The sequence below is a fragment of the Argiope bruennichi genome, chromosome 10, assembly GCF_947563725.1.
Source record: "Argiope bruennichi chromosome 10, qqArgBrue1.1, whole genome shotgun sequence".
NCBI classification, from domain to species: domain Eukaryota; kingdom Metazoa; phylum Arthropoda; class Arachnida; order Araneae; family Araneidae; genus Argiope; species Argiope bruennichi.
Window position 1 is genome coordinate 84,387,466 of NC_079160.1, and position 23,507 is coordinate 84,410,972.

The 23,507-nt window shown below is 25.1% G+C and overlaps 1 protein-coding gene across 2 annotated transcripts; it reads left to right on the forward strand.

Annotated features, from left to right (window-relative positions):
• The first annotated feature begins 245 nt into the window (after nucleotides 1–245).
• LOC129987944 (vacuolar protein sorting-associated protein 41 homolog) lies at nucleotides 246–21,978 on the forward strand. 2 transcript variants are annotated; one of them, XM_056095958.1, is made up of 23 exons: nucleotides 246–449; nucleotides 2,745–2,792; nucleotides 4,005–4,100; nucleotides 5,667–5,750; nucleotides 6,635–6,709; nucleotides 6,790–6,924; nucleotides 7,123–7,242; nucleotides 7,731–7,798; nucleotides 9,363–9,538; nucleotides 10,712–10,800; nucleotides 12,100–12,232; nucleotides 14,222–14,337; nucleotides 14,427–14,480; nucleotides 15,314–15,544; nucleotides 16,915–17,090; nucleotides 17,672–17,864; nucleotides 18,476–18,668; nucleotides 19,143–19,283; nucleotides 20,100–20,236; nucleotides 20,507–20,606; nucleotides 20,811–20,855; nucleotides 21,222–21,307; nucleotides 21,828–21,978. In XM_056095958.1, the coding sequence occupies exons 1-23, from the start codon at nucleotides 408–410 to the stop codon at nucleotides 21,879–21,881; spliced, it is 2,592 nt and encodes an 863-aa protein (XP_055951933.1). In that variant the 5' UTR covers nucleotides 246–407; the 3' UTR covers nucleotides 21,882–21,978. The 2 variants fall into 2 exon arrangements, with proteins under 2 accessions (XP_055951933.1, XP_055951935.1); XM_056095960.1 differs by lacking the exon at nucleotides 246–449 and adding an exon at nucleotides 486–550.
• The last annotated feature ends 1,529 nt before the right edge of the window (nucleotides 21,979–23,507 follow it).

Genomic DNA, 23,507 nt, shown 5'->3' on the forward strand with positions numbered 1-23,507 from the left:
AAATATTTTCTTCAATAATGATAGTAGTATATTTATCATATTAAACTGAAAAAAGCTCAAAATAATCTTGAAATTCTTCAATGCATCAAGAAAACGAATAATTTTAATTTGCATTTAGTTTATCATGTAAACAGCCCCTCAGGTGTATTTTCACAATATCATTCCGCGGATAGTAATAAGTTCTTCGAAAAATTATATTTTATTTATAATCATCTTGAGTTTTTGTTGATTTCAAACCAAGGCATAATCTCTCTTATTCTTCTTATTTAATTTTTTCCTTTTCTAGGCTTGTAATTGATGTTCGTAACGAAAAATTATAATCATTACGGCAAAGCTTGCAGCATATGAGGGATATTGAATAGTAATGTAAACATTAGGGGTGGTGTCACATTTGGCTTGTGTGTGGTATGGAGGCTGACGATCTTGAAGGAAGCGCACAATTTAATGAGGTAGCATAAATTTATACATTATTAGATTAATATCTGAGTGCGCAACTGTGGAAAGTTGCTTTGGAGTATTCTTGAAAATTCTTCGTATTTGAATTATAAAAGTAGTGCAACTAAAATCTTTATTCTTTTTGGATTATAATATTAAAAATTGACATAATTTAATATTGTGTGGTGACAGATATTTAGAAATATGCCTAATATATTCAAAATTGATTTAGAAGATAGAGTTAATAATCATTATATTAACCAAGCAGTGACACTTACAAACTGTTTTTATTTTGTAAATTAACATATCTTTATAACAGTTTTGCCAATAATCTATGTAATTCATAATTTAAAGAAATTATGATAAACGGAAATGATAAAATTTGAATTCTTGTTGTAATTTACTGTTTCTGTATATGAATGACTTATTTGATTTCGAATAATTTATATTTCAGAAAACTTCTTTGAATTCACGAAAAGTAGTTATAATAAAATAAACATAATTGCGTACAGGAAATAGAAAAAAGTTTAATTGTGTTTATGTTGTGGAAATTATGTTTGAATTTTCTTATGTTTTAAAAATATTTAAATGCACACTCTTAATAAGAACATACATCACATTGTAATGAACAGTGTAATTAAAAACAATGCGTAAATAGTAAACATAACAGTGAAATTAAAGTCCATTGGATATTAATTCCGTAATTCGATATTAGTTTCGTTTTAATATTATATCCTCTTTTTTTAACAAATCTTCTTGAGAGGACTTTTAAACTTCTGTAGTTACTTGTTCATTTAATTGCAAAAAAGTTATAATAATATAATTGTTTTCTTTGAATAATCAAAATATTCAGTGAGGAGAATATAATATTCTCGCAAAATGTATTCCATTTCCCACCATTATAAAAAGTCATAGTTAATATTTGTTCTTAAATAAACATTTAGTTTTTCCTGTTTTAAATTCATAAAAGTATAGAGGATAGGCTTTTGAAGATGTGCATGTATTAGAAATATGATCAAAATTTCATCTAAAACAATGAGCCTTTGCAAAATTAAAATTTAAATGTTTCATTTATGATTCTTTTAAATAGTGACAAAAATTATTTCTTAACTGCTCATAACATTGGCATAGCATCCTGTGCTTGGTATAATATTTTCACTCTCTTGTCATATATGATATTAAAATTTGAAATAACTATTAATATTTTGCCATAAGATCCCTTTAGAGAATAATATCTGAATATATATCCTTCTGCTCTTGTTCTGGTAGAATTATTATCCACGGTAATATTATTTTTTAGTAATCAAAAGAAATCTGGTATTAAAGGGAAATGAATTTTTTATAGAGAATGATAATTTATCTAAAACTGAAGGATTAGTTTGGGCAATGAGTAACAAAATAATCAGTTTGTTATTTCAAAATGACTAAAATGTATCATACTTTCAGTTTAAATAACATTGACCTTTCTAGCATTTTTGAAGAATATTTTCAAATTATGTAATCTTTAAAGGTTTTTTTTTTTTTTAAATTTTATGTTCTAAATTGTAAATTTGAAAGAATTTTTGGTGGACACAAAATATTTATTCCTTTGAAGTGGTAGAAACATTCAATGGAACATCAAAAAAATTTACTTCTAAATATAATTATAAATTGCTGAAATTAATCCTTAGTGTTTTGAATATATCCATCAACTTGTTACTCTTTAGATTATGAAATATTATATATGCTTATGAATGCAATCATCCTACTTTATTACATAGTGACAACCCTCCCAATTGACAGAACAGCTTTGTTTTTCTTTCTTAATGTCAGATTTAACTCCCACCTCAGTGTCTGAAACATTCCAGATAAAAGCTTAGAAAATTTTGTCAATTCAATATATATTTTTTTATTTTTTAGCATCATGTATGTAAGTTAGATAGTATCTGTAAATTACAATACAAGTTATGTGAGTTGCATGATATATAATTGTCCAAAATTCCTTAAAGGTATCAAATCTGTCACATAATCATGTGCTCATTAAAAAAAAAAGATTTTCCAAAATTTTAATTAAATTTCTATTTAGAATTTAATCAAAATATTTTTGTTTTGCCGCAATAATTTTAGAGGGCATTATTATTAAAAAATCTATTTTTAAACCACTTTAAATTTTTCATTGATGCTAATTTTTTCTTTAATTTTGATAAAGTTTTAAGCATATTTTATAACCTTTCCTCTGTGTTATTAAGTTGAATTAATTTCATATGTATTGTGGCAATGTTAGATGAATTTTTTATGGATACATTATAATGAAGAATATATATTTTTAGATGAATGAATCAGAAGAAGAAAGTACTGATTCGGGTGATACTGAAGAGGTATTTTAATTATAATGTTATATATAGAGAGATTTAGTCACTATTTTGATATATTTGTATATTCTAATATTATTTCTATACACTTAGAAGAATTTTAAAATACTTTATGATAAAAATTGCTTATTTTTACACTCAAATCTATTTATATACCTATTTTTGTTGATTGGGAAGGGATCATATATCTTGGAAGATAGTGGAATTTTTGTTAGTCCTTTTTTTTAAAGTCAGACTATTAGCTTTTTTCCTTCTATTTTAAACTTAAGTCATCATTAGTATCAAATTATATCAGAAAATATTGTGTTTATATGCAAAAATATTTCGCATTTTCATGCATGCATTCATTAAAGTTTGCTTCATTGTAGAATTTTAAATCTTGGTACCCATGGACCCAGAAACCTATGGCTGTTGGTTTCTTTCAGATTTTAAAAGTGTTTTTTTAGCTGATTGAGAATAATTAATATTTGCAAAGAATTCATTCAGGTAAAAATTATTAAATAAAATGATGCAGGTTTGGACTTGGCAAATTCCAAATTCATAATTATTTATAAATAATGCAAAATTTGAGTTATGTTTTTAAGTATTGTTCATTAGCAGGATTTCTAAACCAGTGTTTTTTGATTCTTGCACTTCTTTAAGGGTGATAAACAGAAAGTTGATTGATTATTATGCCTCCTAATTCCACAAATAATCAGAGATACCCTTATTGCTAAATGCAAACATCTCCTTCTGTCATGTTTCCTCTCACCCCTGTTTTGACAATATAAACACTTCTTGATGCATATGAAAAAGTGTGTGGGTTTCAGAATCTAGGAATGAACATAGTCATTGAGTTTTTTTCATAATTTCAATGATATATTTTTTTATGAAAATATAATTTGGAACAGGAATTCTTGACTATGAATTGTATTTTCATGTAAGTGCAGAAAAATTGTGATAATGAAATATCTGTTGTACTTTTTTTTTATTCTTAAGTAAAAATAATTGACTTAACAATTTAATTTTTTTTATTTGAATTTAGCAAAGAACTGCAGTAAAATATATTTTGTTTATCTGTCTTAAATTTGTTATTTTAATTTTCTTTGGGTTTCTTCACATTAAAACATGAAATAAAAAAATTTTGGTATGAAAATGAATATGTGAGTGAAAAAAGTTTTAGGTGCTTGGTTTAAAACTTTTATGGTGTACTAAATAATATATTAATTTTTTTTATAGGAAATTGAACCAAAACTTTGTTATGAAAGACTTTCAAATGATGTACCAAATATTCTTAAAAAGGATGCTGCTAGCTGTATTGCTGTCCATACAAAAGTAAATCAAATTATCTCTTTAATTATTTTTTCAGTTATAAAAATTATCACAAATAGTTTTTTTTAGTTCAAATATTAAAAAACACTCTGTTAAGCTGTATTTTTTCTCAGAAATATTGTATAATTTGTCTGTTATTGAATTACAACAATTTTAATTCATTAAGAAAATGGAGAAAAGATTTCAGGATTATTTGTTAGCATTTTTGTGTTGTTGTGCATGTGAAATTCAAAGCAGAATACTTTTTTTATACAGACACACACAAGAAAATTGATGATTAAGATTTCTTGTTGAAATCTTCATTTTACATATGTTAATCGTATGAGAAGCTGGAAAAAAATGTGCACATTTTAATTTTGAATGAAAAAGAAAACAGATAAAATAATCACATAATTTATTTAAGAAGTTGTGGAAAAGGTTGCATTTTTGAAAGTGCAGTAACTTTGTTCTTATAAGTTAATCAATTAGTTGAACCTACTGATATAATTTAAGTGGAGTTTTAATTCCTTAAGTTAGGGATTAAGAGGCTATGTATCAAGTTCAATTTATTGAAGATTAATGCCAGGTAGTTTGCCATTATTATTAACTATATCTTGTGTGTGTGTGTGTGTGTGTGTGTATAGACATGTAACTCTGACTTGAAAAACAGGCCTCTAAATGAACTTGACAAATGGCCATGCCATTTTACATTCAACGAACGCTTTTACATGACTGAGTTCTGCCAGCAGCAATCAAATGGCTTCATATTGGCTGTTGAGTAATGGCGCGAGAGCCGCCAGGATGACGCTCTGAACTACAATATATATATATATATATATATTACAAAAGTGTTCTTGTCTTTGATATGTTAAAATTTGTGAAGAATTGAAGTTAACTTCTTTGCACATATTAGATAAATTTAAAAAGCATTTTTATATACCCAGTAAACTTTTTTTGCTATATAATTTCTATTTTTTGCTATATTATTTGCTATATTTTTCTATGCTATATAATAATATATTTTCATTTATTTAGTTTGTATTTGAGATATTATTTTTCACATATTTAAATTTTATATTCTGATAACTGAAAATAAATAAGATATTATAACAAATGTATTATACAACTTTATTTGATAATAAATGTAATGTAATAAATAAATTATAATTGATGTTTTGATTTACTAGCTATATAAATAATTAATTAATTCATTATATCTGCACTAATAAATTTTCAAATATTGGCAAAAAAAAAAAAACTATTTTAACCTTGACTTTGAAGATAAACATTTAATTGTATGTCTTTTGCATTAAGAGTCGTATTATTTGATCACTAATGAATTCTTTATAATGATATTGTTAAATAGCTAAATTTTATATATTTTTATAATAACTTCATTAAATGCATAAAACTTGTTTTGAAGAATTTGTAGAAGGTAAAAGAAATAATGTATCTTGACAAAATATTTACAATATTCTCTTTCCCTGCCTCTCTTCTTTTTTGCATTTTAAATACAAAGTATATTTTAATGAAATTTATATAAATTCTGAATTTATATTGACATATTTTCATTCCTTTTCTATTGTAAAGTTTTTGGCATTAGGAACTCATCTAGGTGTGATTCATATCCTTGACCATCAAGGAAATAATATAAGAAATAAAGAACTTCTTCTGGCAAGTATTTCTCTACTTATTTTAATGTTTTTTTTTTATAGTTTATTGATTTAAAAAATCTTGAATTTTAGATTTAGTAAACATACAGATAATAATAAAATATTGAGTGCTATTTAATTAAAATAAAAAATATATATTAAGAATTTCTTTTGTATTGTACAGAAATGTTATTTTATAGATTTAGGCACTATAAAAAGTTTTACTTTTGGAAGGTATTAGTTTATTTAATTCTAATTATTGAAATTAATAATAAATTCAGAAATAATTCTGTTTTATGTTAAGAATCCATTTTAGATTGTAAACATATCCTAGATTGTTTTTTTAAACATTCCCTCTGTTTAATTTACTGCCTATATAATTTATAAATGTGATGTCTTTAAAATTTATAGATAAGAATATCATCAAAATAGAGCATCAATATAAAATTATGTATTTAAAGAAATTGAACTAAAAAAAACCCCTATTGAAATTTTTTTTTAACTACCTACCCTTTGTTTGTTTTTTTAGTTATAAGGCATAGTATACTAAATATAAGAAAGCCCAATTGTGATAACATAGCATCAATTTGAAATCTTTGGCAAAAACATTTTCTTCATTTCCGAAATTATTTAGAATGTATGTTACTAAATAATAAAGGTGGGGTAATAGAAATCAAATTACTTATTTAGAACTGAAACTTTGACATTGGAATTTAATCAGTGGGAAATATCCTAACATCACTATACATATTAAATAAAAGTGGAATTAATATGCTAGTAATAGAAGCCTATTGAGGTGAAAAATAGGAATTTAGTTATGCACATTGTTTGTTATGATTTAATTTTCTGTATTTTGCTTCTTTATTAAAATTCAAATGTTTTTTTTTCTTTTTTTCCCCCCTTTAGCATGTAACTACTGTTAATCAAATTAGTATTGAAGAAAAAGGAGATTACCTTGCATCTTGCTCTAACGATGGAAAAGTAATGGATTTAATTTTTGTTGATTATTTTTAAGTGCTCCTTATTATCCCTATTTAGCCACATTTCCTCTCTTTTCTCAGGTTGCTATTCATGGATTATATTCAACAGATCTTAATACTTCTCTAACTATTGAGCGTCCTGTTCGCTCTGTTGCATTAGATCCTAATTTTTCGAAGTCTAGTGCTAACCGAAGGTTCATCATAGGGGAAGATAAAGTAAGATTTTTAATGAATAGTAACCATAAAACTCCAATTTTTGCTTTTTGAAATGTCTAATTTAAAAAAAGCATATGTGTAATAGCTTAGAATTTATCTTTTTTATATATATTTTTACTTAGTTGATTGCTTTAGATATATTGCTATTATACTGTAACAATGAATAGAAATATTTCTGATATTTGTCATGTATTATAGGTTGTGTTATATGAACGCCAATTTTTAACTGGGTACAAACCTAATGTATTATACCAAGGAGAAGGAGCTATCAGGAATATCAAATGGAAAGATAGATTTGTAGTTTGGGCCAGTGATAAAGTATGTAATTCTTTGTGGAGACGAACATAATTTTTTCACTTAAGGAACTAGACTGCATCTATTTTATTTAGTTATGTAGCTTGAATTAAATATTTTTAAAGAAACATTTCTGTAAATAAATGAATAAATAAAATATAGCTGTACATATTTTAATATTTATATCAAACAAAAATAGCTGATTACATATTAATGATCTGTTCTCTCTTGAATTGAACATTTGAGTACTATATAGCTGAAAATTATACTGTAAATAAAGTTTGGCTTCTCATGAAGTAATAGATGCTGTTTAGAAAATATGAATTTGGATTTCTATGTTCTGAAACAATAGTTTCCAATATGTTTTGTAATTTATTTAAATTCAATTTTGCACACAGTTTCATTTTTTTCAATGCTATTTGTGCACAGTTTCATTTAAATGTATATGTATAATATAATATCTTGAACTCATATGTATAATAACTTGAACTCATTTATTTTTTAATTTTCAGACTGTTCGAGTGTACGATATTGGTTCTAATAGAACAATTACAGTAATTCAAAGAGATCATGATCCAGCGTTAGTATTTAAAAAAATGCTTTCTTATTTCATAAATAACTCATTGTTAATTTGTTTACTTTCTTAATAGACAGCACAAAAAATTAGAGATATTAAAATCTTTGTCTTTCATTTTTATCTTTAATATAGTAATATTATATATGTTACAAGGTTGATATTAAAAAAATAATTTCTCATTCTCATAAAATAGATTGACACTATTTGTTGCATATTCTAAATGTTAAGAGTAAAATATATGCTTAATTCTAGCATTTTTGTTGTTTAGGAGTTGAGAAATTTAAAAAGATTCAAATCTCTTTTTAATAGGAAATAAACATAGGCTTCTAAAAAAAGTAGGAATTGCTCTTTTCTGTTATCTAAGTTTATAATTCCTAAATATAACAGCAATGATTTTTTTATGAATTAAGCTTTTTTTATAATCATTAATTATTTTTTTATGACATATAAGGCATCACTGTGTTTTGTCAACTCTTTTGAAAGCCTGGCAAGAAACTTAGTCACTAAGCAGGGAAGACGGTGAGAGAAAAAAAGTAGGAAGAATTGCAATGACAGAACCATGAGTTGCAAAAAAATAAATTTTATATTGTTTGTGTGTTTATATATTACATTCCATTAACTAAATATGTAAAATAAATAATCTTGAAGCTAAAATTGTTTTCATATCTCTGATTCAGTTCATGTATTTATTAAAAGTATAAGTAAAAAAAAAATTTTTTTTAACTTTATTTTTACATAATATTTTGTGTTACAACAAAATTATTATTGGAACAAGCATAATGTGAATTTAGCTATATACAATGTATCTACACTAATTGTTTCTCAATGATGAATTTTTTCATTGTTAAGAGGTAAATATATACTTCATGTGGAATGAACTTTCACTGTTAGTTTAAATGTTAAATGTATCTAAAAATTGAATTGGCTAATAGAATCAGAAAATCTGACTAATAGAATCAGAAAATTGTATAAAAATTTAGACTTTTTTTTTTTTTTTTTGAAAATTGCATTGCCTCAAAGAAATTAAAATAAGATCTTAAAAAAACTTATAAAATAAATTCTTAATGAATTCCTTTTCTAATTGGAAATAGGTGTCTATCTATAATAATTTAGAAATTAGCAACGATTAGCCATGATTAGAGAGGACACCATATTACATATCTGCTTTATATTGTAATACAATTAATCAAAGTAGTTTCTTTAAAAGAAGAAATAGTTGCATGTGTATAAAAAAAATTGCTTCATGTTCTTTTCTCTTCTCATCAGGATTAAGCAATTTATTAAGATTTCGCCCAATAATGTATGAAATTTAATTTAGTATTCTATTTTGATTAAATGCAGAAAATGATTTTTTTCTTGTATAAATTATCTAAAAATTAAAACCAAATTAACTAAATTAATTGGTTAATTTAAAATTTCTTTTACTCTTTTTCCCCCCTTTTTCTAAACAATAAAAATATTTTAAATCTTGCTAGAATTGTACTTTAATTGAAATTATTATATATTATTTATTGCCAAAACTTTTTCAGAAATAATTGCTCTAATAAATGTACTTTTTTCAACTTAGCCTACGCAGTGATTTATATCGTTGTAATCTGTACTGGAAAGATAATTCTACCTTATTGATTGGCTGGGCTAATACTGTCAAAGTATGCCAAGTTGTACCATCAGAAGCACCTAAGCCAACTGCTTTAACGTCACTGAAAGATCAATCTGGTCCACCTAGATTTTATGTGAAAATTAGTAAGAAAATTTCAATTGTATTATATATAAATTTCCTTTCACATATATTCTACGATTATTTATGCTTCCACTTTTTACCCATATTAGAATTATTATTTCATTGTAAAAGATTCTTTTGTTCTGAATATAAGCTTATCCATGTGTAAGCCAAGAGTATATTTCTTTAAACATTTACCCAAAATTCAAAACTAGTATATAAATTGAAGTAAAAGTTTTATAAAAACCTGTGACTTTTAAACTTGTTGCCATGAGCACAAAAATATTGTCAAGCTAATAAAATGTGTAGAATATTTTCCAACTATGTCAATACAATGAAAGAATCAACAAAAATAGCTTCCAATAGAGTTGCTACATAAACTAACACATTTTTTACATCTGCTGCCTTGAGTATAAACTGTCATTTATGTGCTAGCTTTATTTTCTGTGCTATTTTTTTTTTATTTATTCTTGTTTGAAAGATGAGTAGAAAGAGAAATTCTTATGTAGTTAATTTATTTCAAATTACGGGTGATTGCAAAAATTATATCTACTACATTTATGCTCAGCATTTCTCCATAAATTTTTTGTTCAATTCAATAAACTGCCAATAATCTGCAATTTTGAAAATAAAATGACTCATTTTATTTTTAAAAATTAATTTTAAAAATATGAACTACAGAAATACAATGTGTTTTCTAGCAATATATAGCAATTTATCATTTATGTTCACATAATGGAAAAGTACATACATTTTTTATGAAAATAGCACTTTAGTGATCCATATGTGAGCTGACATCCATAATTTATCTTTAAAAAAATAAATTATGGGAAAAAAATGTTTTAAAAATTTCCAGCTTATATAAAGAAATATGCAGTACCTGAAATATTTTTGCACTGATTGCTTTCATTTAAACTTTTTAAGCTGAAGATTAAAAATTGCAAAGTAATGTGCATGTACGTCCTCCCCACCTCTCATCTCTTATAAGAATATTTCCTTATTCTTTTTCAAACCAGCAGTAACTAACTTTTCTCTGAAAATTTTAATAAATTATAAGTAATATATTGAAGTAGATAATTGCTGAACAAAGAGAATCTACTTTGGAAGGGTTATTCTTTTAAGACAGTATTTAATTTTGCTTGTGCATAACCTAGTGTATTTTGATGCTGTGAATTTTAATAAACATTATTTTTCAGTTTCCATTTTCAGTACAGACTTCTTCATTTGTGGAATTTCATCATTTGGTGCTGCTTTAGTGATCTTAACTGTTGCAAAAACTGCTGGTGTAAGTATCATTACTAACCATTTGATGCTTTGTGACATAAACAAGATATATGTACAATTAGTACAATCATTTTGTATTTCAAATTTCGTATACAGAGACTCATTTAAACAAAACTGCTATGATCCATAAAGTTTTTGTCAGTCGAAATATGTGATTAGAGGTAAAAAAAAATATGATCATACTATCAATGCTATATATACTGCAACTTTGAGTAATATCTTTTAGCATCTTGGTATTTTATATCCATAAAATATTTAATTATAGAAAGTTTATATGTATGCAAAAAAAAAAAAAAAAAAAAAATTCTTATGTGAATTACTAGTTACAAATAACAGGAACAAAAATGCATGTTTATGCACTCTGATGAAATACTCATAAAACTTTTAGCACATAAAGGAGATTTCCTTGAAAGAGTATGAGTGTTGCTTTTTGAAAATATTCTCCATTTATTTCAGAGGAAATTCTGTTTGAAATTTCATCAATGTGCTTCGAATTTTAAGAAAGACCTAAATTAAATAACTAGAAGCCTGAATCATTTTCAAGGTGCAGCATTCTGATTCTGGATGTTTATTTAATGTGGGCTTTCTTACTTTATCACTCTAAATTGATTCACAAGAATGTGTAACTACATGTTGACATGTATCTTCTGAATGTCAAAGGTCAAGGTTTGTCAATGGCCAAACTGCTAGTAACCTTTTAGGATACCCAGTTTTTTTTTTTTAATTATTATTGTTTATGCTATATTGAATTAATCCATTAATAAATTCGAATTTTTTAAAATTGGGCTTAAAACATTAAATTTAAGATAATGACAATCAAATCTCCCCCCCCCCCGATAAAAAAGGGGGAGTAGCCTCATTTGTTTTAGAAAAAAATATGAAAAAATTAGTTAAGTAATCATTTAAAAAAACTTTTAGAGGTAAATAGTAATAATTTTTTTAATAAAAAAACTACAAAATAATGATTAGTTTTGAAGCCCTTACAGTATCTCAAAAATTAAAAAAAGAAAAATTCATATGATAATATTTTCATTTTATAATCTGTCTAAGGAGATATGTGCCAGTTGGAAAGTGTTTAAAAGTTTGGGATTACATATTTAGTTCTTAGGACAAAGAATTAGGAACATTTGAACCTGCTTAGTTACCCACAAACTTGAAATGTATCTGTTCTATAAACATGGTATAGTGTATTAATAGGTTAAGTAGTTTTAAATTCAGAATTCAAACAGCATTTATAATTATTAGTGTTTGCATATTGTTTTCATTCATTAAACATGACTCTCATCCTGTATTTATTTAGGAGCCTGTAAGTATAGGTTCTAGACCTCAACTCAGAGTGATAGAAGCTCATGGAGAAGATTATTCATTGATTCTTAGTGATATACTCAGTATGCGTGGTTATCAAGCATATAGATGCAATGATTACCATCTAGGTATGAAACAGTTGCTTTATATTTTTATTTTTAACTTTAATTGTTTATTAAATAGGAAAAAAATTATAATCCTCTCAGTAATAATTTATTAATTAAAATTATTCTTTATATTCAAAAGTCAATTTTAAATAAATCCTGGTTTTTTAGTTAATAAAATTTCTTTTTGTTATTTATCATTTCTTTCTTGGTAAGATTTCAGTATGATAAGGTTTCAGTTTTGAAACTCCTTACTTAAGATCTGCCATGTGTGTATACCTGATGCACACTAAATCTGATATCATTGGTCAAACATCCTCTCACTGGGATGATGTAGAAATTCAGAGAGGAAATATCTCAACTGTCATCCTCACATTCTGATTATTGTTAAAAATTATAAGGTCTGTTCTATTATAACTGTTTTGTTCCTTCAAAACAGAATGTTATTATATTTTGAATTTAATTTAAATGAAATTAAATTAATGACAACGTAATAGTTCTTATGGAAAACCTTATCAAAGTGTAAACACATATCTATTGTAATAATTCAAAAAATACTAAATAATTTTTTAATGATGCGATTCAAGTAAGGAAAAATTTTCTTCACATTTTATGATATCCAGCCACAGAATTATTCATTGTCACTCAATACTTTTAAATTATTATTATTATCTAATTGCATTGAAATGCAATCAAATTGTTCTTTAACTTTTTAAGTTCTTAATTTTGTCAAAAATGTTAATAATTGTTACTCGGAGCTTATGTAATTGCTTTTTCATATCTTTTTATTTTGTGTGATACCATAATTCAATTTCTCCAGAAAAATCCTTCTCTTAACATTTTTCTGATCTATACTAAGCATGTTAGATTGCAGGTGGATAGGCTGAATGTCTGTATACCAAACCAATATAATAGGGTTTTTTTTTTTTTTTTTTTTTTTTTTTGTCATTAGCTTTATTTTTAAAATTCATAATGGTATTTAATGGCTTTGTTTGGATAAAACTTCACTGCATAAAAAAAAATGCAGGAACATTTTAAATGTAACTGGTATTTAAATCCAAATTTGAAACTAATTTCACATATTTCTGAATGCTCTCTTTTTATTTTTTCCTTAATAAATATCAAATAAATACTTAACCATATGTAAGTGGAAGTCATCTGTGCCTGTTAACATTTATTTGAAACATAATTAAATGAAATTACATGCTCCAATTCTCAGATATTTTCTGGATAAATTAAAAATTCTATGTATTCTATTCTATTCATATAAAAGGTATATATCTTTTAAATTTGGAGATACTAATGACAGTAAGCAGACCTGGTGAGATTCTGTAAGATTCAGAATTCTGATCTTCGCCTTGGGTTTATTTTTAAAGCAATTACAGTGATCAAGATTTTTCTGAAGATGTAAAAAATGGTGGCAGTGGAGTGATTACCAAGTTGTCAAAAAAAAAGTTTTGTTTTGTTTGTTTGTTTTATTCCTTGTAAAATAAACAGGCCTGTATTTCCTTGCAGACAATTTTTCTTCATCCTTGTTAATTTTTAAATTTCATATACTTGCTCTATACTGATATTGTTGTTCTCTTTTCCCAATGCTGATATTGCGGTGAAGAAATAAAGTTTATACTGAATGTCTTTTAAAGTTGAAGCTTTATATAATGTGACCTGCATATTCAAAAGAAAGGGATATAATCAAATGGATTGCACCTCAAAACTTCACTTCTGATTTGTAAACTTTATTTTGTGTTAATGTTGCTTATCAAGAATAATTATCAATATTGTTAAATCATTTTATTATATCAAATGAATTATCATTAATATAAGTTATTAATTTTTTAAGGGATTAATTGCCTGAAATTGCAATGAAATTTTCAGGTATGTTTTATTAATAAATCATGTAAAATATTAATTTAACTTTCTTGCAGTAGCTTTCACATCTAAGCAGAATTGCATTCAAGCAGATATTTTTTAGATTAATACAATGAATCTTTCAATATGTTTATTATTTTCTAGATAGTTTAGCAGATGAAGGCTTATATTTTATTTTAAGTCTAAAAGATTTTGTGGTTGCAAAACCAAGAAATGAGGATGATCATATAACATGGTTGCTTGAACATAAAAAACTAAAGGTATTCCCACAATTTTTAAAATTTTTTTAATCTATTGTCTTTTTTATCTTTATGATATAATTAAAAGTTTTGTTTGTATATATTTATAGGAAGCTGTTGATGCTGTTTCACAGAGTAAGAATTTAAGGAAATATACTCTTTTGGTAAGTTGCTTTTTAAATGATATTTATGATCTACATTGTGAGCTTTGCATGCAAAACTGTGGTTTTGCATGTCAAAGCATCTTTAATTTCTTTTGGTGTTGTTATTAAAGATTTTTTTTATTCTACTAATTGTGACTTTTTGATAAATAAAGTCTTCAGATGTTTCATAATATGAAATAATTTAAAATGCATTTTTGATTACTGTTTCATAAAGCTTATTATAGAATTCAATTTTAAAACTTTTGCCATAAATATTTTTGTTGTTGGCTCTAAATACCTCTGAATTCTGAAAATAATTGTGGTAATCATTTATGATATTTTTTAAATGAAATCATTAAATACATATAGCAAGATTTTAATGCCTTAGATTTTTGAAACATATGGTTGTCTTAAATCTCTAAAAACAAATGTCAGTGTTGAATGATTTTTTAAAATAATCATCCTCCTGCAAAAATATAATTGGAATTTCATTGTCAGAAGATTCATTAATTTATAAAGATCCTTTTTTGTTTATCTTTTTAGTTATAAAACACTAAAGTATTAAATATTGTAATAAATATTATGAAAATAAATAATGAAATATATTTATTTTTTAATTTTACATAATAAGTCACATAAAAATTAATAAAATAATAGTTACATAAAAAATATTTTGATTTCTTTAAGGAAATTGAATTTTTCAATAAATATTAAATTTTAAAGGAATTTAAAAGCTTAAGAAGCTGGAAGCTCTAAAATAACCTTATAAACAAATTTTTAAAAATCAAACAATGAAAAATAGTGTTTTTTTCTGTGATATTAAAAAAAAAAAAAAATCTGCTTTCTTTATTTAGGATGTTGGAAATAAATATTTGGAACATCTATTGGAATTAAAGCAATATAATGAAGCTGCTGCTCTGTGTGCAACTATATTTAAGGACAAAGAAGTGTGGGAAACAGGAATTTACAGATTTGCTGAAATTGGACAACTGCGTGCTATTTCACCTTTTGTCCCCATCAACGAAAATTTAGATCCAGCTGTGTATGAAATGATTTTGAATGAATTTCTACTACATGATCAGAAAGTATGCCATTTGTCCAACTTACAAATAATAAATAGTTTAAATTAAAAAAAGGATTTTATGAAAAGATGTATTAACTTTAAAATTTTAAAATCCTTGTACTTCTTCGATTTCATGAAATGTTTTTTCCTTACATGTTCATAATACATCAAATTTATAAATTTTTTATTCATATGGTATTAAAATAGCATGTGAATTAAATATTCATTCAAGCTGCATCATTCTAATATACTGCAATTATTTTGCATTTGGAAATCAATGGTTATCACTGAACTTCTTTTTAAAAATTTTTTTTCATTTTGTGGTACATTTATACATAACATTGTTTTCAATTAAATAATTTATAGCTCTTTAACATATCTTAAGTGAATGTTTTCTCATGATATAACAAGTGATTTTTTTAATCAGTTTGTATGCAAAATTACTTCTGTACAAAATAGCTATAACTTTTGAAATCATTTGTAAAAAACGACTTTTGTCATCTCCTGCATTTTAATAACAATATGCATAAAATAAGTTTACTCGTCTCCCGTTTAAGGTGTGTTAACATTCTCAAAAATTACCTGATTAATCAATTTTATTGAGATTTGATATTATGTTGTGAAATCAGACGTTTAATTTATGAATTCTCATAAATTGAATTCTTCTATTCGACTCATTTTTCTTCAATAAATTGATACCTTATCAATACCTTTCTGTTATTACTTCAACGAAATATTTAAAAAACAGAAATTAGGTTGAATGATATTTTTATTGAAAGTCATAAGTTTTTATTGGTAAAAATTGATTACTTTTTAACTATTCTCATATTACATTTTTGGACTCTTAACCAATTTTTCTTATAGAAAATTATTGATTAAAATTTTTTGCATTAATGAAACAATTTATTCATTTTGTTTTGTCACCAATTTGTTAGTATGTTCTTGTAGTTGAAATGTGTAAAAACTTATTTTGCATAATTCATTCATTAACTTTATTCTTTGACATTTTCATTAACTGCATCCATGCTTCTTTTTAACTTTTTGTACTTGTGACTTATTTGGCTACAAATTTATCTTCTATTAATATATAAATGTATACACACTTTGATAGGAATATGAAATATATATATATGTTCATGGCTCCAAGTAAGTAAGAAAATATAAGTTGTTTTCTTAATTATTCTGAGTAACAAATGCTAAAGAATATGTCAAAAGCACTCTCTCTTAATATTTTTGCAATCCCAATATTGATCTTCCCTAAATCCATTTTGAGTAAGAACATATAGTTTCAAGTTGATTTGAATTAAATTAAAAAATAGCATACGTAAATCATTCAGAAAATAATGTTGCATAAATTGAAGAAAAATTGTAATATCTTTTATTCTCTTCTAGGGTTTTTTGGATCTTATTCGATCATGGCCAAGTTACCTCTACAGTGTGCCTACCATTATTAGTGTCGTATTGGAACAGTTAGTTTTATATCCTCAATCAAAACTGTTATTAGAAAGTTTGAGTGAACTATACATATATGATAAGAAGTTTGATAAGGCATTAAATGTTTTAATTGAGTAAGTATTTTAGTTCCTTATCTCCACCTTTAATGAATGATTTACAGTATGTGTTGTACTCTTCATGGATGTCTTTACCTACTTTATGCATGTAATATACTTTACCAACAAGTTTTCTTTTTATGTATGAAACAGATTCTGTATTAATTAACGATTAGGTTTTATTTCACCTCTTAATTAATGTCTTTAATTACATATCGATTATTTTAATCATCGACACTATTTATTCCATGATTGATCAAGATCATGCACCTTATTTTTCAAATACTTAAAAAGAAAGAAAGAAAATATTTCCCTGTTTCTTCATTAAAATTTCCTTCTTCTTCAATCTTAAGCAAAAAGAATCAAGCTAAAGATTTTGGTTTTCAGAGTATATAATTTGTTTTTAAGAATTCATATATATGATGTTAGTTATTATATAAGATTTCAGTTATTATCAGGAAGAAATCATCTTAAATAAGAATTTTTGGTATTTTTAACTTTAATTATATTGAAATAGTAACTATTGATTCATCAGAGCTATTTTTCTTTCTAATATATTTTTATTTATACATAAATTCTAATTCATTATTGTATTGTAGAATTGGCAGCAAGGATAGAGTTTTTGAACTGATTGAAAATCATAATCAATTTGGTAATATTCATGATAAAGTGGACATACTTATGAGTCTAAATCCACCATTGGCCACAAGTATGTTTCTCAATAATGTTGAGAAAATTCCTGTTAATCTTGTTGTTTCTAAATTGAAAAATAAGAAAGACTTATTATATGAGGTGAGTCTCTTCAACATAATATAACTTCTAACTTCAACATTGCTTTTAAAATACTCATAATAAATCTTGTCCTTTTGATGAAAATTTATAGCTAGAAAAGGATTTTAAACAGAATGAAATGTTTTGTTTTTAGTTAATTTTATTTCAGTTTATTTTATTAAGTCAGTGGAAATCTTTTTTTAAAATTTGATATATCCTGAAGATAACTTATATTTATCTAGCTGGTGTTCTGAATATAATATTGCTTTAGGATTGTCTTATGATTTTACCATGATTGCTGTCACTATCCACATAGACTATTATCATCTATCGATAAAATTATTTTCTCTTTTGCTAATATTTCCATATTTGTATGAGACATTTCTACCCAAAGAAATAGTTATCTCATTGCTGAATTTTAGAAGTAATTTTTTTTTTTTTTTTTTTTTTCCTTTTCCACAACCAAAATCTTATTTTTTCACATGTATTCAGATCATTTTGTGTTTCATCTTAGTGTTTTAAAATCGCTGCTTAAATTATAATCATAATATGAAATAAATTTAATCTGACTAATTGTAGGTTTTCCTGTTTACTGAATATTTATTAGTTTTTATTTGATTTTTTTTTAATAGTACCTTCACAAGGCTTTCCTAAAAGATCCCACTTTTGGTGAAGAACATCATGGTCTTCTTGTGGAACTCTATGCAGAGCATGCACCAGACCAATTACTACCATTTTTAAGAACTTCTAATAATTATTCTTTGGAACATGCTTTGGATGTGTGTCAGCAAAGAAGCCTCATAAGAGAAGTAGTATTTCTCTTAGGTAATATATAATCAGAAATTTTTAAATATTTATTTTTGTAAGATAGCAGTAGTGTAAAGCATAAAAGCATTATTCTTATTGACAAAAATACATTTAAACAATTAAATCTATTTCCAAATTCTGGATAGAAAAATACTATTTTTAGAATTGAATTTTTATATTATATTAGCTAAAATAAATATATTTTTTTAAATAAGAAAAGTTCATGAATTAGTGTTGTTCATTTTATTATGGAAATGTGAAGGAATATAGTAGACTATTAAATATAAATATCTAAAAATGTTTATATGTTATTGATATCGTAGAATGTTAAATTAAAATGTCTGAGAATGTTTAAAATATAACATCCTTATAATTGTTTTTTTGTCTTGTTTTTATGTAAGATTATTATATATTAAAACTTACATGCTACATTAAAATGAATGTCTTAAGTACTCTATTAAATTTTGTTAAATGTTTTGAAATTGCTAATAGGAAGAATGGGTAATACAAGACAAGCTTTAGAACAGATTACTGAAGTACTTCAAGATATTAATCAAGCAATAGAATTTTGCAAAGAACATGATGATAAAGAATTATGGGAAGATTTAATAAATAGTTCACTTGATAAACCTGGTGAGTAAATCATCTTAAAATTTCCAATGACTGCAAATTCTAAGTCTCTTTATAATTATATAACTTTATATGCTTATTATTTTTGCCATTTATCTCTTCTTCTAAGTATTGAATTGTGTATTTTTTAATATTTAATATAATACGGCCAAACAATCATTTTTCCATTAAGTAATAAAAATTTAATAGGATGGATTTATTGATATTAAAGCATGTAAAAATTTAAACCGGCTTTAAAAAAAAATCTGCATTTATTTCATGCTACTACAAGTTAATAAAATTATTGAATTTACCATAATAAAGGCTTTAAAATATGTCTTTTTTTAAAAAATAAAACATGCAGAAAAGTTTTTGAAAAATAATTGTCTAAATTTATATACAATATCAAACTCTTCCCAAAGAGTTGGTGTATATATTTTATTGATAGGCAGTTAAGATCTCTTTTCTATAATCTATCAAGTTTACAATCACTTAATAGATGTTATTACTTTTTGTTTCAAAATATGCAAAATGAAAGATCAGATTATGCAATCAGATAAGTTAATCTTATATTGGATGGCAAAACAGAAATCTCTAAAGCAACTGAAATTGTCAACATATATTATCTTCTGATGCCTCGAAGTAGGAGGAATGTATATTCCTATTTCTCAACTGAAATTCGCATCTTAAAGGAGATCTGCGATTTTTCTTGATATTGCATAAAATCTACAGAATTGTGAAACTTTTGCCTTTAAACCTACTGCTAAAATTTTGATTATCTTGCTCTACTTTAATGTCTCATTGCTGACAAGAAATAGGTATATTTTCTTTCAATTTTAGGTTTTATTACTGTTCTTCTTCAAAATATTGGAACTCATGTTGACCCAATAATGCTTATTCAGAAAATACCAAATGGATTAGAAATACCTGGTTTGAGAGATTCTTTGGTTAAAATTCTACATGATTACACTTTGCAGGTATTTTTCTTTCCTTTTTAATTTTTACTTCAAAATTAGTTGTTGATCAATAAATAAATATATGCTATTAAAATATTCATTATGTTCAAAAATTTAACATAAGACAGTTCAACAATTTAGTGACTTTATCTTTTAAATATATATTTGGAAAATGGTGCTTTTTAATTATACATATTACTTATGAAACCATTGCTCAGTTTAAAAAATGTAACAATGTAAGATAACATTATTTTGAAGTCTTATCAATCACAGTGAATTTTCTTCTTATAGATTTCATTACGAGAAGGTTGCAAGAAAATTCTTGTTTCAGATTGTTACAGTTTATTAGAAAAATTAAATAAGCTTCAAAAGAGAGGAATCTTAGTTAGTGGTAAGTCTTTGACATTTAATTTTTTAATCTAAAATAGTGAATTACTTTTAGCAGATTGCCTAACTGAACCTAAATTTGTGCTTTCTTTAAAAATTAAGAGAATTAAATGTCTATCAATATGTATGAATTCAGCAATAGAGCTGTTTCTTAAACAGAAAATTTTGTAGAAAAAAAAAATGACATTCTTTGTAATTTTATTTGCAGAAGATCAAGTTTGCCCTTTATGCGAAAGAAGACTACATACCAATGGTAAGAGCACATAAATTATTACATTTTTATTTTTGAGATATAATAACCTCTTACTGTGTATATTTGCAAATGTGCATTTTTATATAGATTAATCATTAAAATCCTTTAGTAAAAGAATAATAAACAGCTACATGAATGATCAAAATGAATGTTTATCTATTTGTAAAAAAAAAAAAAAAATATTTTCACAATATTTAATGTGATTTAAAACTATTAATTTGAAGTCATCTTCATAATTTTGAAATAATTGGAATATATTCCCCTCCACCATGCCTTCTATCACAGAATGAATTGCCAATACTTTAAATCCTTAAAAATTTACCAATCCTCAAAGATTGTTAATTACTATCATTTTATTCTTTATAGATTTCAGAGTGGGTGGTGACATAATGGTTTTCAACTGTAGGCATGTTTTCCATGAAGATTGTGTGCCTGTTTTTTCTAAAGAAACAGTAAGTACTCATTTTAATGATACAATTTAGGAAGGGAATCACTCGCATTGTCTGTCAATTATTATACAAATGTTTTTTAAAAAAAAGATATGGGCATATAGAGTTTTTGCAATTGATCATGAATGATTTGACAAAGAACTGAAAAATATTAATATATCCTTATAAATATTTGTTTCAACTGATATTTCTGTAATATACAAACAATTAATCCTTCCACTGGACTGAAAATCTAAGAAAATAACCTAACCAAAATATATGCTACCACAGAATCTTAAAATTGCTTTATTTAACAAAAATCATAATAAAAACATAAAATCATAAAATAACTAAAAATAATAGAGTGCTAACATCTTTTTATTATAATTAGGGGAGAAAATGAAACCTTCAGCTACAGTTAAGCCTTATTAACTATTTAACAAACTTACCTTGACCTGGTATTAACAACAATCGTGGAGCCTAAAAGACTTGGTAAAATTAAAAATATTATTTTGAAATGAATAATTATTTTTTTCTATTTTAGGAAACATGTAGTATCTGCAGTGCACAAAAACGTGGAACTCCAGGGAACTCTTGAGTGATTGTGTTAAAAAATGCATGCCCCACAAATGTATATTTTAATTGTTTTTTATGGATGTTAATAATTATTAAAAAGTTTTCTTTTTCAAATAAGAGCATTTGTAGCATTCTTTTTTTTTTTTAAATATTAGCTTCATTTAATTCACTTAAATATCAAACACCATCTAACAAAAATCACACGAAAGCAAAAGATACAATATTTGCTTCAAAGACAAAACGCTCCAAAATATGAAAAGCTTATAATTTTTTTACCTATTAACTTTCAGAACTTTGCTGATATCGTGTTAGCTGATATTTTAGTCTCGAGACAACATAGTTTAATTTCTTGATTTATCATAATGCAGTTACAATTATCCTTAACTGTGATCTAAGTAAAGATATATATATATATATATTGAGTTATATGTTTTAAGCTTATGGTATACAACTCGCATTTTCCAGTAGAGCGCTAAGGGTTAATAAGTTGATTCTTTTCTGATAGAAATAAGAATTCTAAGTCATTTTAAATTATAGAACCTTTTATTTTCAAGTATATATTATATAATCCCCCCCCAAAAAAAACCTTATATAATATTGTTTGAAAGTCATTATTTCTTTCTATTGTATTTATTAAAGCCAGTTCTATCACAATATAAAAATTTGAATATAAATGCTTTTAGTGCATATTTCAAAATTATTTTTGTTTGGTAAGCAATTAGACTTTATCAATTTCCTAGCTTATGCAAAATAAAGGGTCTTAACAATTAATGTAGCAGTTCTCAACCATTACTAATCTCAGGCCTAACTTTTCATATTAACTCAACCTTTTCTTTGATGATGTTTGAAAGATTCCTCCCCTTCCCCATCTACTTTTTTTTTTCATTTATTATAAACATTCTGCACATGTAGTAAAATCAGACATGTTATAATTTTTGACCCCAACAAGCATTGATTTGTTGCAAATATTAGACTAGTTGCCTTTGACAACCAACTGTTAGAGATATTGGTTATGCCCAATATACTACTACTGGTATATACTAATACCTTGGGGATACTGGGTAAATTTTTCAATATATTGTCGTCTATGATTCTGCAAAGTATCGGGTATTAAGGCCCTGTCATTTAAATTGTTTTATATACGCACTGTACATTGCAAAAAGGAATCATTCTAATGAAAATTAGTTCTTTGACATCACAGCTCTATTAAAAACATAAATGCTTATTTCATCCATTTTTAGAGATATTGTAAACACTTTATCATCTTGTAAATTACACAGATAATTAACAGAAACCTTTAGTTTTCAATAATGGGAAAAGAAAATTGTGCTATTCAATATTTGATGAAGTAATGAAAATAGTTTGAATTTCAGAGTTACAATATAATCTATTGTTGAAAATTGGACAAAAAGAACTTTAAAAATTAAGGGAAAATCTGTATCATCAAATTAGAATAATTAAAACATTTTTTGAATTTTTAGGTAACAAATGTTAATTTAGCACTGTAATATTTTCAAATTATGACAGGAAAATGTCAAAAATTCACTTAATAATTTTGAAAGAAAAAAAAAAACACTTTCATACCCACCCTCTAAAGTACATATGTGTCAAATGCTATAGCCAGTTCAGTGCCAGCATACATATGCAT

What these genes read in the sequence shown, in the direction of transcription:
- LOC129987944 (XM_056095958.1), top strand. Translation starts at nt 408, where the DNA reads ATGGAGGCTGACGATCTTGAAGGAAGCGCACAATTTAATGAG. An exon ending in GAAATAAAGAACTTCTTCTG is followed by an intron (nt 5,751 to 6,634) that starts GCAAGTATTTCT and finishes TCCCCCCTTTAG; the next exon opens with CATGTAACTACTGTTAATCA. An exon ending in GCATTAAATGTTTTAATTGA is followed by an intron (nt 17,091 to 17,671) that starts GTAAGTATTTTA and finishes ATTGTATTGTAG; the next exon opens with AATTGGCAGCAAGGATAGAG.